The 17,272-nt window shown below is 41.0% G+C and overlaps 1 protein-coding gene across 3 annotated transcripts in view; it reads right to left on the bottom strand.

Moving 5' to 3' along the window:
* The window catches only part of LOC306864519 (trinucleotide repeat-containing gene 18 protein-like), a 70,367-nt gene that overhangs the window by 19,418 nt on the left and 33,677 nt on the right, over positions 1-17,272 (bottom strand). For all 3 annotated transcript variants that reach the window (XM_079408577.1, XM_079408578.1, XM_079408579.1), the window contains exons 7-18: positions 13,137-13,342; positions 12,408-12,554; positions 12,051-12,235; positions 9,731-10,157; positions 8,066-9,037; positions 7,486-7,637; positions 6,690-6,823; positions 6,406-6,570; positions 6,144-6,321; positions 5,652-6,021; positions 4,457-4,708; positions 670-915 (exon numbers count right to left, since the gene is read on the bottom strand). In XM_079408577.1, the coding sequence (XP_079264703.1) occupies positions 670-915; positions 4,457-4,708; positions 5,652-6,021; positions 6,144-6,321; positions 6,406-6,570; positions 6,690-6,823; positions 7,486-7,637; positions 8,066-9,037; positions 9,731-10,157; positions 12,051-12,235; positions 12,408-12,554; positions 13,137-13,342 (3,434 nt within the window). The remainder of the gene's footprint in view (positions 1-669; positions 916-4,456; positions 4,709-5,651; positions 6,022-6,143; positions 6,322-6,405; positions 6,571-6,689; positions 6,824-7,485; positions 7,638-8,065; positions 9,038-9,730; positions 10,158-12,050; positions 12,236-12,407; positions 12,555-13,136; positions 13,343-17,272) is intronic.

Here is a 17,272-nt window from a genome sequence, read left to right as displayed (position 1 = left end):
TCGCACATAAACGCAAAGTGCCTTTTATGAAAAACACACCAGTAATGTAAATACTAGGCCATCTGCTATAATTTAAACCATCTACATGTGGTCAACTCATTTGCAAACGAAGAACGACAATATAATGTGCACATGTGAGATATAAACAGGGCCAGATGTGGGAGCAGAATTAAGTCCGAGCGTTGTTGCAGGGTCTTGGAATAGTTAATGAAGGGGGCTGTTGGTCTCCGCTGGCAGGCCTGTCGTGTGCACTGCTGGGTACCCGCTCAGGATCACAGCACAACCTCATCAAAGGAAGGCCTGTCAGCATCACATTCTCAGCATGCGCAAGCGGTGCAGCAAACACACACACACCAATGCGGCGGGGGGATAATGACACTCCATTCTCAAGTTGGGCCCAACTGATGGGTGTCTATATTGAATAACACCCCTACTGAGTGACTGTTCCTAGCACAATGTGTTTTCATCTGCCAGCACCTTTCAATTCTCTCATTCGCCGGCGCACATGCACGACAGCGCAACAAAAGACAGCCAATAACAATGCATCACCTTTTCACCTGGGAATTCAAGTCCCATGGGCTTGGAAAAGCAGCTGATGTCACATTTTAGAGATTACAGATGAACCTAAGAGCGTAGGGAGGAAAAAAAATAAAAAATAAACTTCCTTACCCAGAAGACTCTGCCGTTCCTCTTTTTTCTTGGCTTTCTTTTTAGCCTCCAGTTGGACAATGGAGAGCGGATTGGTGACAACGGGACTCGGGATAGCGCTGGCGGCGAAGCGGGCCAGAAGACCCAGCCCGCTTTCTTCTATGGATGACGAACACAGGCCATCGCTTTCATCAAGCTCGTAATCATACCGATCTTCATCCTCATCGTCATCATCATCCTCATAATCATCCCGTTTGGTAAAATACTCTGTTAAAAGTGGGAAGAAAATCATTTAGGATTTTTAACAAAACATGAAAGGTTCAGAAATTGATGAAGCCTGTGACATCCCATCATATAGTGCAGAGCTTTCAACTCTAGACCTGGAGGACCAGTGTCTTGCTGAGTTTAACTATATAACCCCAACCAAACAAGCTAATAAAAATGGCGTTAAGAATTATTTGTAAATGACACTTTTAAACACAAAGGTTCCGTAAGTTTTTTTTTAAGAACCATTTTGGGGTGCTCAAAGAACCTTTAAGCAAACAGTTCTTAAAAGAACCACTTTTTTCTTGGTGTAAAGAACATTTTAATAATCACTTTTTCACTAGAATCTTTTGTGCAGTGGAAAAATTCTTCATGGAATTGTAGGTGCCAATAAAGAACCTTTATTTTTAAGAGTGTGCAGACAAGTGGGTTAGAGATTAAAGTTTGCAGGGCACTGGCCCTCCAGCTTTGGAGTTGAAGTGCCCAGGTTTAAAGTGATAGTTTACCCAAATATGAAAATTCTGTCATTATTTGCGCACCATGTCGTTCCAAACCTGTATGAGTTTCTTTCTTTCACTGAACAAAGATAATTTTTAAGAATGTTATTTTTGCCCATACAATGGAAGTTAATTGGGTTTAATCAATGTCGTTTCAGACCCTATTGGGTTTCATTGAATGGATAAAAATTCTTTAAAATATCTTTGTGTTCTGAATTAGGAAAAGATAAAAAAAAAATAACAGGTTTGGAATAACATGGAGTAAATGACAAAATTTAAATTTTTGTGTGAAGGATCCAGTTCAATCATCCTCTGTTAAATCAAAACCTCAATCCCATGCAAATAAATAAGAAATATCCAACATATAAAGACCATTTCCCCTGCTAGTTCTCTTTGTAGAACAATAAAACCATCGAATTCAATCTGCATAGCTATGAATACTAGATTACTATCACTAATGCATCATTCTGCCAGCAGTACTGTTCTTCTCACTTTCACGTATCCAATGTAATCTAGCACCGCAGAAGCCGACTTTCTCTAGATTAATGTGTTCTTGCTCAAACACTGCAGCCCACCCACCACTACACAAGATTATTGGTGGGGGACAAAGTCTGGTTGAATGTGGGCAGCATATACTAAGCTGGGTAGGCAGGATCTAGCAAGCACAGCTTTCAAACCTTCAGAGCTTTAGGGCAGGATTTAAAATCAGCATGGCTGCTGGCTCGTTCCAAATCGCGAGGGGCTGGGAATGCAAAAGCCCAAACCAAATAAGAGAAGCCAGTAAAGTGGCCTTGCCCAATGTGCTGAATGAGCTGAATCACTGAGGGAAAAATGGGAATAGAAATAAGCCACAAGCGCTGCAGAAAGCTACGGTTGCTGGCAGAATCCCTGACTAAGAAAGTCATCAATTATTAACAGTCTCTTCAGCTCGGAGCTGGTCTAAACTGATAAAGGACAAAAAAAGACTCAAGGACTAACTGTAAGACAGTAGGTACCCACTTTAAGCAACACCCCCTTTTCTCTCATTCTTTGGAGGGTGAGGAACACACTTGGTGATGGAAACAGACACACAGGATGTTTCAGCACGGTTGTGAGTAGCTGAAGCCAGAGGTGAGTTTGTTAAAGACAGAGACTTTGTAGCAAACAAGGACTTCGATTGGTTATGTTGTGAACAATTTTATAGATGCCAAAGCGTTAAAACCTGAAGCATGTATTACATGAACTGACAGCAAGCAGAGGATGTGTACAGGAAGAGGAAAGCTGAGGAACACAAAGCAGGCTCTGTGAGGACAGTCCTCCATGGCTCCTGAGACTCAACTCAGACCATTAACCACTTCAACCATGGTTATGTTCTTTTCAATTTAAACCTCTTGCTTCCTTTGCGGTAAATTATAAAACAAAAATTTAAGGGAAAATAATAATTAAATCTTATACATAGCAATCTTAATCATGCATTAAATTCTAACCAACACTATTTAGTTATATACCGTGGAACAATGTCAAAATATATTAAATAAAATCTCGCAGATGTAGAAAACTTCTGAAACATTAAATTATTAATGACCAAAAATAAGGCAGTGAAGAAGAAAAAGGTGAAGGTAAAGAAGAATGTGAAGGAGGAGGAGAAGGTGGTCAAGATGAAGAACAAGGTTGTGAAGGAGGAGATGGAGGAGGAAAAGATGATGATGATGATGAAGATGGAGATCTCCTAAATTGCAAAAGACTAAAAAAAACAAAAACAAACATAACCATGGCTTGAGGGCATGTAATAGGAGGTGAGCATGTTACAAAGGTATTTAACACCTCATCTGTTATCCAGTCTTTTTTTTGTTTGTTTGTGTTTTGGTTCTGTAACAGTATAAGCACAAATTAGTAGAAATTGAGAAGTCACAGCAAAAGAGGGTGGTGGCCTACTTACAGAACAATGCTCAAGGCTCAGGTGACATGGATAGTGACCTCACGCTGAACAGCTGGCTGTCCTACTCCCAGCCAAGCGCTTTGCTTCTTATTTTGTTGCAGCAGGACAAGCAAACGCACAGACCGATAGACATTCAAAAGCATCATGGGTAGGAGAAGGGGTCAGAGGTGGAGGGGTGGCCAAGCAGCTGCAGGGAGAGAGCGAGCAGTCTAGAGATGCTAGGTTATTCATTTTTTTAGTAAATCAGGGAGCGCCCTATTTTCCAAATATCCCACAATGCTTTGCCTGTTCACACATTTACCATAGTGGAAAACACTTCTTGGAAGAGTTCGAGATTTATGATTACAGGTCAAGCTTGAAAAGTTCGACAAATTCTGGTTGTGTGCATGTTGATTTAGTGACTTAAGTGTAGTTATAATGGTAGTATGCTCTACTACCAGTGCTTTCACATTAGTTTATAGGACTCATTAAATGATAAATGTATACACTATTGTAAATGTAAAAAACATTAGCCAACATTCATCTTGTGTGAATTCAACAGTTTCTCTTTTTGTTAAATATCTGATCACTTTGAAGAACCTAACAAGAAGTTAGTTATGCTTCTCAAAGTAATTTGGGCTAATGAATCTCATCAGCACTGCTCATGAGCGCTGAACTTATGCGAAGATCTCCTTGTGACAGCTCTTCACTGATGAAAGGGATATTTGAACAACAGGAAACCAGGAGTGTGGAGCGTTGCAACCTAACACTCTACAGCAGGAGATGTAGCGAAAGAGACAGAGAACACTGCATTTCTTTACTTTCAGTAAAAATGAAATCAGCACGTTTAATAAAGCTTGGGTACCAAACTGCAATACAATAAAGAACACTTTCCACAGCCACATACATTTTAATGCAAAATGGCAAGACATTCCCATATAAAAAGTAAAACCATTAAGAAGTGACTCTAACAAGAGCCGATGTGAGGTAGCAAATTCTGACGCAAGCATCTTAAAATGGCTTCTCAGGAAAAATGTCATCATGACCAATGGTCATGGTTAAAAATACAAGACAGACCAAAAATAAAAAAAAGCTAAAACCGAGAGGCTGCCTTCTCGATTCTGTGCATAGTGAGGTATGCTTTATTAACCTTGGTCAAATGAGTCCTCAGAGGAGCTGACTCCCGCCTCCTGTAGCAATAAAGCAAAGTGCTTATGTTTTCTCTCTTTGGCCGCCTGCTTGGACTTCAGTGATGAAGACGAAGAGGCTCTCTTGGACGATGAGCGCTTTTTCTTGGATGGAGTGCTGCACAGGCCGGGGAGCTGTGGACGTGACCCTGTTCTTCCCAACATGGAGCTGGGTGGCCAGAGATCCTTCAGGGAATCCTCTTCTGAATCTGTGTCTGATACAAATCATAACAGATTTCACTCAGGATGGAGGTCCAAAAGCACGATAAACTAAAAACTGTTTCAAAACAATTATACGACACCATTATTATACACACACTGCCATCCAAAAAATTGGGGTCAGTAAGATATTTTTTGACTAATGCATAATACTTGTATTAATCAAGGATGCTTAAAATGATCAAAAGTGACAGTACAGTTATTTATAATGTTATATATTATTCTATAAATGTCTATTTCAAGTAAATGCCATTCTTTTGAACTTTCTATTGATCAAAGAATCCTGGAAAAATGTATCACAGTTTCCACAAAAGTATTAAGTACAGTACACTAAATTTTTCAACATAAGAAATGTTTCTCGAGCAGCTAATCAGCATATTAGAATGATTTCTGAAGGATCGTGTGACAGTGAAGACTGGAGCAATGGCAGCTGAAAATTCAGCTTTGAAATAAATTGAAAATATATTAAAATAGAAAACCGTCCTTTTAAACTAAAATATTTCCCAATAGTACTGTTTTTACTGTATTTATGATACAAAATGCAGCCTTGGTGAGTATAAGAGACTTTTCAAAACATTAGTAAAAATCTTAATCCCAAACTTTTGAATGGTTATGAATATATTTCTATATTAGGACAGCATTTTGTTAATTTTATTTTAAAATTCTTGATTAATACCATTACTGTGATTTAAAATTACTCGTACTGCCTCACTCCGAAATAGTAACGTCTAAATGCAGCCCACAGTAATTGATTACAGATATTACCATAAACACATAATGGTAGATAGTTATCAAAAAAAACCTCTCCATTATCTAAGACGAAAAATACATATATAGCAGGAAAAAGCCCCTGGGGTTTTTGTAACCCGTTTACATTGGAAACAAAACACTGGCAACAACAACAACAAAAAAATTACACTTACAAAAAGTCTGACTTACTGTTAGAATAGCTGCTGATTTCTGACCTCATTGGAGAATAAGGTGTTTTCCGCTGGCCTTTTCCCTCAAGGCATAGATCTGAAGGCTTCGTTTTGAATGGCATTTTGCTTTTACCTCCTTTGGAAGACTTGTAAAAGATGCTGAGATCTTTTGACAGGCTGGATTTTCCCATATTGACTATGTCTATATCGGTCAGCATGGGGACTCTGCTTCCAGAACTAACCCTGGACTTCCCCGAGGAACCGGCTATGAATTTACAAGAGGGCTTGCTTAGTTTACTGAGCTTAGTGAGGGACAAGGCCTTGTCAAGTTTGGATGCCAACTGCTCCTGCTCGCTCAGTTGGCTCTTCTTCACAGCCATTTTAGGCGCCTGTTAAAAGAGATAAAAGCAATGAATGGATTTTTATTTGATACAACATGTTTGTTCAACAAAAGCAAAAATGTTCAGATATTTAGGAGCTAGAAATCCACTCCAGTATAACAGAGACCAACCTCATGAGAGAAGCTTGAAGATGCCTCCTGCTCGCTCCAGCTCTTTTTTTTCTTCTTCTTCAATCTCAACGCACTCTCTTCCTCCTCCTCCTCCTCATCTCGGTTAGAAGCCCGAAAGCGCTTCCTCAGCATCTCCCCGCTCTCAGAGTCCTCGGAGTAAAGCACGCTTCTGCCCAACCTGCAAAACAACAGAGTGTTCAGCTGGAGGGCAGGCCGTGTGGAGCACAGCTGGGCCTTATCGGTGCCTGAGCAACACACTTACTTTGCAGACTTTGAATCCAGCTTGCTGGAAGGTGGAGACAGTGCGCATAGGCCATGTTTCCTCTTTCGGGGACGTCCCGGGCCCCTCCGGGCTAAACTTATGTTCCTCTCCTGCTGCTGGATCTGTTGTTGTTGCTGCTGCTGTTGTTGCTGCTGAAGTTTATCTCTGTGAATCAGAGATCACAAATAGCAAATTTGTTTTTAGAGGGATTAAATTAGATAGATTTGCATTACTGGTCTTAATGAAGTGGCGTTAAGGGAGGTAATGTTAATTGGGAGACTCACTCTTTGTCTCTCCGCCTCTGCAGCTTGACCAGCTCTCGTTGCTTTTCTTTGTAACGTTGCTGAAGCTCAGCGAGTCTCACACGGTAGTCCACTTCTACAGTGTCCATTCTCTCCAAAGAAGATTTGGAGAACATCTAAGAGAGGAAAACAAGATTACCATCTGTGGTTGGACTTCCTATAACCAGTACTCCAAGCAGCAACAAAAGTATTATTAGCTAAAAGCGAGCTATGGGGTTATGTCCCTATGCAAAATGTCGGAAGTAAACACTGCTAAATGTAAAAAATGTAAATGCCTTTAACTGCATTTAAATGTGAAAACTTCAAAGGTCTCTAACTGAAAACGCAGTTAAAATAAAAAAAAACAAATCAAATGCCACTGCAATTTATAAACACTGCTTAAATGTTAAAACATCAAATGTCACTAGCTGTAAACAGTGAAAAATATTTAAATCCCACTGCAATTTATAAACACTGCTTAAATGTTAAAACATCAAATGTCACTAGCTGTAAACAGTTAAAACGTAAAAATTTAAATCCCACTGGAATTTGTAAACACTGCTCAAAATGTACAAAAATTCAAATGTCACTATTTGTAAATAGTTAAAAATGTGAGCAATTCAAATGCTACTGGAATTTGTAAACATGACAAATTTAAAAATATTAACATTGTATTTAAATTTACAAAAATGATAGAGTCACCGTTCTGAGAGCAGGGGAAAAAAAAAAAAAAAAAACTCAAGCACAGGTTTATAAGAGGGAGAAGAAAATAAAAAGGGTAATAAATAGGCAAGCATACGGGTTCATCTTTCTTCTGTCTCCAGCTGTATTTCTTATTAGGGTTGAGCTCTCGGGGGAGGCGGATGATAACCTGATGTTGACACTCGATGGCCTCCAGGAGGACCTGCCTGCCAGCTTCCAGCAGACTCTCCAGTCCACAGAGCATTACAGCTGCACACACAAACACGCGATCGATCGCAACATTAATTACCTCTAGGGAGCGTGGGGCAGCCCTGCATTCTCCAATACATTAGTATATATGGGTGTTTCTTGTGTCAGACTGCATTAATGGAATTGCCATCCAGATACGTCCAAAAGACCAGACAGTTGCATTTACTTATTCTTTAAATGAACATTTTTACTCTAAAAGCTGCTTGAAGAACAAGCAGCATTGGCACACCATTCAACATTCTGAATATATTCACTAGAGCTGAAACAATTCCTGAGCTTGTTTCAGCACATTTTGCTTTACAGCACACTACAGCGAGCAAATCTCTCTCTCTCCCCAATCACCCCGCTTCCCTGAGAACTGTTGGAGCATGCTAGATCAAGTCCCACATCCTTCAGATTTCCCTTCCTCTCTCTGAAACAAGACTCACCCTGCGTGTCATCTCTGGGTTGCCTCTGCATCTCCAGCTCTGCCAGCTGGCTGAGCAGGGCCATGCCTTCCAGAGCAGTGGACTCTAGGGGACTGACACCCGCACAGAGCTCAGATCTAGAGCTATATCCATCTGCCAGGATGGACACCGCTCCGGCCTGCGGAAGCTCACTGGCTGTGACCAGAGCAAACATGCCTGCCATGGGGTCTTCAGGCAGGATGGCCACCGGTGCGGAAGAGGGCTGAAGGTGAGAAGGGCTGCTGTTAGGCAGGAAAGGATTGTCAAGTTTGGACTCCAGGTGTGGAGCGTCCGGGACAGGATCTCTGAGGTCTACTGGGTTCAGGCTATCAGAAAGATCTAAGGGTGCTTTTGCTGGTTGGATGTCACAAACCACATGGTGTGCATCCATGTAACTAGATGAGGATTTGTAGACTTGGTCTACCAGATCAATCGAGGCCTCTGCAGTTTCTACTCTGGTGGTTCTCTCAGGGTCCAGCCTAGATGTTTTGTATAGCCCTGGATGGCTTGAGGAGGCAACTTCGATTTTGACAGCCTCCCCATCTTCCTCATCTGATTCCTCCTCTGGCGATGGTGTGGCTTTGCCTCTAGGGTGGGCTTCAGCCTCTGTGGGGGTGCTAGAGTCTTGAGTGGTGATGGGTGCAAGCCTCAAGCTGTCCTGGCTCAGGATGTCTTTGTTGTCTTCCAGGTTTGGCTCTTTTTTGAACACCGTGCCGCCCTCTTCCATGGACTCTGGCTCTCTGGATGCATGAAGTGGCTCCACAACCACTGGAGAACACAAGTGCTGGGGTTTGACATCTGCGACGGTCGCCAAGTGCTCGGAGGTCTCAGCCGGCAACGGCACATCTGGCGCCAGGCCGTCAGCATCTGCGGCAGCAGCCGGCTGGAGGAGGTAGGGGTAATGGCTGCCAAAAGGTGCCGTTATCGATTGGTACGGGTAGCCGGGAGGAATTTCTGCCAAAGAAACAGAAGAGACAGGTTTTTTGAGGTGCTTATGCAAAGAGTAGAGGGGCTTTAGTTTCCTGCGACAGAGTGACAAAGTGATTAATAACCCCACATGTTCTTCGGCACTAGGGCTTTATGAAACTTTCATGAACCAAATGGCTTCAGCACAAGCATTCCAAAAGCCCTTATATACACATAGGCCAACACATTCGTGCATACTCATACATTCAGAATGCACCGTGAGCAGAAAATCAATTTATTCTGAGCATTGAACATTTTTAAAGGGAAACCGCCAGGGGATATGGGTAAAAAGGGCTGCTGTCATAAGAAGTCTATTCCAGTGAAGTGGCAGCTGGTAATCCCATATGTGGGGATATTTGCAGGCTACTCATTAAGACTGCACTACCCTGCACATTCTGACATGAAGAATAACACACTGCGTTTGATTGCAGTCCTGTGTGGATTCTCGGTCCCCTCCCAAACAGATTTCCTTAAAAACAGCACTATGGTGATTAATGACCGTGCATTATTAAACGGCTTTCCTTTCGGTTTTTGATTAGTGTCCCACTCATTTACTGTGCAATATGCAAATAAACAATTCTTTCATAAAACCATGCAAATCTACAGTTGAGGCGACTGTGACAAATTAAGCAGACTCAATCCTGGACATTTAATTTTGGGAAAGATGATCTTCCCACTTACCATGGTACATGGATGGGAAGGGAGCAGAGGGTTGCTTCTGTAGACTGAGTGGTTCTTTCTCAGGCACTTCCACAGACTCCTCTTTGGTCTGGATGGGGGAGGTAGGAGAGAGCGATGCTGAAGCGGGGCTGACTGAGTGAGGGACAGGAGACGACGGATGGGAGTAGGGCTGTTGAGGGAGGGACTTCTCCACTTTGGGTCTGTCCTCAGACTTCAGTACAGTGACAGGTGAAGGCAGCAGTGGGACAGGCAGCGGCGTCAGGGCTTTGCTGTACGAAGTGGAGGGGGTCGGGGAGCGTGGGGGAGGCTTGCGTGAGTGCAGGGCTGTAGTGGGGATGCTCGAGAGACTGGATTTGGCCCCTTCGGCTCCTCTCTTGTCTGGCTTTTCCTCCAAATCGGTCCTCGTTTGACTTGCATTTAATCTCTCCTGCACCACCGTAAAAACAAATCAATACTTAATTACAAGCCTATTCAAAAATATGCCTAAAATATATTTTTATAAAATATATATTCAAAAAGTATAAAATACATGCAAATTTACAATATTTTGGACTTGATACAAAAAGTTGATATATGCATTTGGTTTTTATGCCTGTTTTTCATGTTGAACATCCTGAGTTGATTCAAAAAGACCTTAAAGCAGGGGTTAGCAAGTAAGTTTGGCATCAGGCCAGTCAAAGGATAATTTAAGAAATTAATTAATGAAAAATGCAACTAGAATTTCCTGTGAGAGACTGTTACAGTGTCTTTTGTAAGTGGTAGTGAGCTGTTACTCGGTGTTAAATCCTGTAGGAGGACAGTCATTAACAAAAAGCCACATTTGTGTGGCGGTGTCCGGCAGAGTATATGAGCGGAGTGGACCGTCAACAATTTCCCCTACGCACTCCGAGCATTTAATAATCACTCTGCTCCGGGTTCAGCATTTCCCACTCACTGATATCAGAAACACCGCTCCGCGTCTAAAGTATTTCTTAAAATATTCAGTATCTAGACTAGAAGGAACAAACTAATTCCTTGAGAACTATAACTTACCGCTCATGTCCACTGCTGTCATCATATAGTCACATTCTTTCTGATTTGAGTGATCCTTCTCTATCAAGCTAGCTAAATATTAACATGTGAATTCTTGCTAAATATGCAGTTATATTATGGGTCGTTGGCATGAATTGTACTTGTGATGGTGGTGGAGCTCTTGGAGCGAGTGAAAACCACGACGTTCTGACTTTTAAAAAATCCGCTCCTCGGTCCATTCAAAATGTTCACATACTCTGATTGTGAGTAACTGTTGCTGTCATGACAGATTTATTTCAGAACCAGCCGCTATCAAAATAATCTGGCTTTGGGCGCAGGTCAGTTATAATTGCTGGCGGGCCAGTTTTGGCCCACGGGCAGCCTGTTGCCGACCACTGCCTTAAAGGAGAAGTCCACTTCCAGAATAAAAATTTCCTGATAATTTACTCACCCCCATGTCATCCAAGACGTTCATGTCTTTTCTTTCTTCAGTTGCAAAGAAATTAAGTTTTTGAGGAAAACAATTCAGGATTTTTTTTTCCAGGTAGTGGACTTCAATGGTGGCCGAAGATTTCAAGGTCAAAAATGCAGTTTTAATGCAGCTTCAAAGGGCTCTACACGATCCCAGCCGAGGAATAAGGGCCTTATCTAGTGAAACGATCTGTCATTCGAAAAAAAAAATTATATCTATACACATTTTAACCACAAATGCTCGGCTGGCATTAGCTCTGCGATGCGCGTCTTTATTAGGTGATATTGGAAAGGTCAATGTTGGATGATTATAAAAGTTGGAGGAGAAAATGAGATGGAGTTTTTAAACGAAGTCCAAAGACGAAGAATTAACTGCGTGCAACCTTTCCAACATGATTACGTAACGTGTGAAAACACGCATGCGCATCGGGGAGCTAGAGAAAGCCGATCATTTGTATTCAAGTGTATAAATATACTTCTTTTTTCTCTCTCTCTCAGAAAATGATCGATTGTTTCACTAGACAAGACCCTTACTCCTTGGCTGGGTTTGTGTAGAGTCCTCTGAAGCTGCATTGAAACTGCATTTTTGACCTTGAAATCTTTGGCCACCATTGAAGTCCACTACATGGAAAAAAAATCCTGGAATGTTTTCCTCAAACTGAATTTCTTTGTGACTGAAGAAAGAAAGACATGAACATCCTGGATGACATGGGGGTGAGTAAATTATAAGGAATTTTTTACTCTGGAAGTGGACTCATCCTTTAAGGACTACAAAATGGGAAATACAGGAATGCCTCCCAACGATTATAATGACATTGACGGACAAAGAGCCTCATACCACTAACTGTGCGTTCCTCTGCAGCTCCATGACCTGTGCGGTCTGGTGCTGGATCATGTAGAGTTCCTGTTGGCGCAGGAGCTGCTGGTGGGAGAGGAGCTGGAGCTGATGGGCATGCTGCAGAGTGCTTCCTGCCGGCGGGTACATGGCTGACCACAGCGGGGGACCTCGCTCTAACATCTCAGCTTTTAAAAGAACAGGAGGAATACTTGAGCATCCTGCATCAAGTAGATTTATTCTGCTATGACAGGGATATCACTCCCACTCACTTTTAGAAATGCATATTTTGTGTGTGTGTGAGAATGGAAACACGGGAAAATATGAACACAGAAACTGCGGCGAATACATGGGACCTACCATAGTGTGGCAGATGCTCTGTCGGAATAACAATCACCTGACCGGTTTGTGGATCTCGGGCAAACTGGTAAGGTGGGGGGATGGAGCCCGTCAAGGCAGGAGGATATCCTGGAGGCAGCGCCTGATGAAGGGAAGGAGGACCCAGACCTGTACACAACAAAGGGGAAAATGGTTGGGTTCACCGTACTTGTAGTTGATGGTCCATTTGCACTTGCTTTCTGGCAGCTTCGTGAACACTCAAGAGTTAATTCCCAAGAGAAACACCAGTCCCACCATAATCTCAACCTTGTGTGTGGAGCACAGACCTCCTTGAAATCCTGCCAAGAGGCACAGCACTTTAACTACAGCAATTTACTTAGGGGATATTTTTGTTTTTAAAGTAAAGTCTAGACAGAAACTCGAACGTCAGACAACTGTGAACTGACCGTGCTGTTCGCTGTTATTCTTGGATGGAAGTTGTGGAGTGAGACTGATTGTTTCTAAGAATGTCTAAAACACTCAGCCTAGACAAAACGCTCGGGCCGTCTGGCAAGGCAACAAACTGCCTTGAGGAAATAATTCAGCGTCCAAATCCCATTCACAACACAGTTCTGCAGCATTCCAAAGTCCATAATTCCATAGACCCATAATCATTTATTACTCATTAAAACTGGAATAAATGCAAGGCAATTGCTTGTTGTAACATGACAATTCTTATACAACAGGCATAAGTGAAGAAAAGGTGGGTACCATATGGAGAACCAGACAGCCACATGGAGGGGGCTCCTGGCCGGGGCAGCCACGTGTGGGAGGCCAGGTGGGAGGCAGGGTCAGCAGGCCAGCGGCCCGCACCAGCCAGAGTCGGTCCACCAGTCACCATCAGGTTGGGGTTTAGTCCGCTAGTAGGCACCATAGGAGGATGCAACTGGGTGTAGTCTGAAAACTCTTTATTCTCTCTGTGAATGACAAGAGATTTACTTATTAGCGGTTGACCAATCTATAGCAAAGTCAGTTAGCATTAGCGTTTGCACATTTGTGTTTGTAAAGTCTACATTCCAATAAAAGCTGCTGTAGTTAAAAAAAAACAAAAAAAAAAACTGCCACATTTCCTTTAAAAGAAACATGGCAGCAAAAACATGCACATGGTGTGCAAAAATATCCTTTAATATATTCAAATATATCCTACTTTTAGGGTAAACAAAATATGCTTATATTAGCCAAAAGGCAGTTTTCTAATTTACTTATGGAACCCTTTTCACCACAGGCTCATGATAAGGCAAATACTTCATACAGTATTGGGTGAAGTATTAAACCCATTTAGACTCTATTGATTGGTAAAATGGTGAAAGAGACATCTCATTGTGGAATAACCAGTCTAGGGTAGTAATATGATTCTCACTTTATCACCTTAATGAAGGGTAAGGGGAATATCTGGTTTTAAAGGGGTCATATAATGCTACATGCACTTTTACCAATAGTTTGAACTGAAACGCGTGTTAGCAGTGTGTGTACACAACCACCCTATAATGATAAAAACCCACCCAGTGTTTTTTTTTTATTTTATTTTTTTATCTACTACAATATTTACCCCTTTCTCAAATCGAGCCGATCTCAGATGCCTGTCTGTGATGGTTTGATTGACAGTAGTTTTAGCACAGACTGCACTGGTGTCTTACCTCAGATCCGCCCTGAGTGAGCTGTCATCAGTTGTTTCACTGCCTGAGCAATTAACGTTACTCCCGTCATCTGAGCAGCTGAAGAGGATTACGTTTGTTTTTGAAGGGAATGCGCCCTCGATCTACCTAAATGCGTCTATGTTCGGGTGGATCATTCGTGATCCAGCTTCACCTCCAGAAGAAGGGAGTACAAGGTTTTTTAAATAAATTTTTGCAAATCACCTTTCCTAATAATGTGCTAATTGGCAAGTTTCACGATGAATGAGGCTAAATTAAACAATCCCTCAGAGCGGCTCGGAAGAGAGGGGCGGAGTCAGCAGAGCTCATTAACATTTAAAGGAGAATGACAATACGGCTTGCTCTGAAAAGAGCTGTTTTTGACAGGGTAAAAAATTTGTTTTTTAAACTACCAATGAGAAATTTTAACCAAACTATGTTACAGACTATTAAGACCCTAAAGAATAATATCAACTTGTGGAAAATGGGCATCATATGACCCCTTTAAACAATGTGTTACCACTGGACTACTGACTTATACACTTATGGAGTATGAAATGAAATAAACAACAACACAGCAGCTCAACTTCGACTTTGTATTATGGGGAAAAAAAAATATCACAATGCATTAAACAATATGGAAAAAAAGGTAAACAAACAGAAAAAGCTCGGGTATAGCCTTGTGTGTGTTAACCTGAGGGCACCGTTACTGTTTTTTTTAGCAAGCTTGCATTTAAGTTTGTTGACGAACTTAATGTTGGAGTTCAGAGAGAAAACATCAGTACCTCCTTGTGTAGAGTGGGAACACACAACTCCTACCGCGTCTGCATATAACCCCTTTGCAGGCATGAGCCGCTTCGTGCGCCCTCCTCCGACGGCAAACAGTCCACAGCGATGGGAAACCACCTGTGGCAGGTGACGATCTCCTCCCGACGCAGTCTCCTTTTGTTCGGCAAGCAAAGGATGCGTCTCAAGTCCCCTTAACGATGTGCTGAGCTAACTTAGCCAGAGCAAGCTAACTTGGCTGAGCTCGCTTTACCGTACAAAACCACACACCTCCGTCAGCAGTTCGCAGTCCCATGGACCCATACTCCTACATGGAGAGCGTGTGGTCTCATAAACAAATTAAAATCTAACAAACGTTAAGCACACAATAACCACTCTAGTCTGTATCGTCTGGCAATCGTGTTTTCTTTCTCCGCTCTAAGCCATCTTCTCCTTTCTCCTTCCTTTCCCGCCTCTCTCTTCTCGCATGATCTCACAGAGGTCAACCCGATACCAACTTTTTTGAACTTCAATCTTTAACATAACCAAATGATTACTGAACTTTCCTTTTTTAATACTGAATACATATTAACTGTAAATTACTAAACCACACCTGAACAAAGCAGAGATAGTTAAATGATAAATCTTATTGCTTTGTCAATACTAAGCATTAGAAACTTTAATAACCCTTAAGCATTGACATCAAATAATATGAATAAATTTTTTTTTTTAAAAATCACAAATGACCCACATACTTATGAATAAAGAGCACATATTGACTGATATTAATAATTAGGTTAATAAAGAGCATATTGACTGATATTAAATCAAAAAGATGTTAGAGCCCTGATGTCATGGTAGTAATGCTATCTGAATAAAGAAAAGAGTAATCAATTAATGATTTTTAATTTTATTTTAGAATGTATTATTCCCAACAAATTTAATTTAAAATCACTTTTAGTTAGTTTTAAATTTTTTTTTTTTTTTTTTTTAAAGAATTTGTTTATTATTCCCAACCAAGACTACAAATAGTATAATAAAATAACTAAGCTTTTGGCCAAGTGTCCAAATTTTCTGTTTTTGGTCAAGAATGTTCCGTTTGGTGCTTCACTACATATTTTCAACTAATTTTAAAGCTATATTTGCTGAATTCTTCTATAAAAAAATAAAATAAAATAAAAAAAACTTAATTCCTTAAAGCACAGTTCATTACCACTTCAATAATTATGTAATTATTTTCGTATTCTTTCAAAATCTTCATGACTTTTTCTTTGACTGAAAGTGAAACAAAACTAAAAAGGTGCTTTTAAGGTGTTTTTCTTATCATTTGAATCTCAACAGCCACTTTCACTATAGCGGGCCAAGAAAACTCCTCAAAAATTCACCATGTGCGTTTGATGGAAGAAATACATCGCACAGGATTGGAACAATATGAGGGCAAGTAAATCATTACTATTTTTGGCTGAACTATTCCTTTAAGTGCCCAATATCCAGGCATCCACATTTGACAACCAGTAAAATGTCATGGATGCTTTTACATTGCAAAATTTATGCTTATTCAAGCCCAACAGGAAGACTGGTGGCCATTTAGCCCTGACTGAGACACAAATTCCCCAGTCCATGACTTCTATTCTGTCTTAAACTTAAAAGACAGACACTGAGGGTGGAATCCTGCTGAGAGAGCCAGTTGCTTTTATAAGCACCAATTTCCCCAGTGGGGAAGACTGACTTTTTTCCTGCTCCTCGAAATGAGAGCCACACTTTGAAAATAGGCTCATATTTGCTGAGAACTGTTGCCATAAATCCATCCACTCTAAAGAACACCACACAGAGTGTGACCAATGAAAGTAAAATGTTGCACCGTTTAGCCAGTGTGTGGAATCAAAGAAACAAGAATCCATTCACACTGGCTGGATAATGCTTACTACAAGGTGAATTATTTTAATAAAAGTGTGCTTTTAATTAACAGACTTTCATCCAGGCTTCTAAAACCTTTTTTTTTTTTTTTAACATCTATTTGGCACATATCAGCACTGCTGCTAAATGTCTGCTGAGATTATAAACTAGCTTCGACCAAGGCAGCAGAGAGAGTATCTTTCACACATTCAAGCTGTCACTGTAATGATTTGAACTGAAATGACTTTGAGACACCTTCACAGGGCATCTATGCATTAGCTGCCCATATCACCAGCTTCCACACAACATCAGGGCTATAAAAAAAAATAATAATAATCAATCACTAACTCTCTTTGCTTTTTGGAGAAAACCGTAAAAATGTCCTGTTCCATTTTCAATCAAACCTCTGAACCAAAACAGTTGACACGTTTGACTTTGTATGACAAAAAAAAATAAGACAGGGTAATATACCATTTGGCATTAGAAAGTGAAAGTTGTAGAAAATACTCATGTTTTAATGCCGGGACTCTAAAAGGTGCCCTCACTCATTTT

The sequence above is a fragment of the Barbus barbus genome (assembly GCF_936440315.1).
Source record: "Barbus barbus genome assembly, chromosome: 4".
NCBI lineage: Eukaryota > Metazoa > Chordata > Actinopteri > Cypriniformes > Cyprinidae > Barbus > Barbus barbus.
This window is presented reverse-complemented; position numbering and strand designations above follow the sequence as displayed.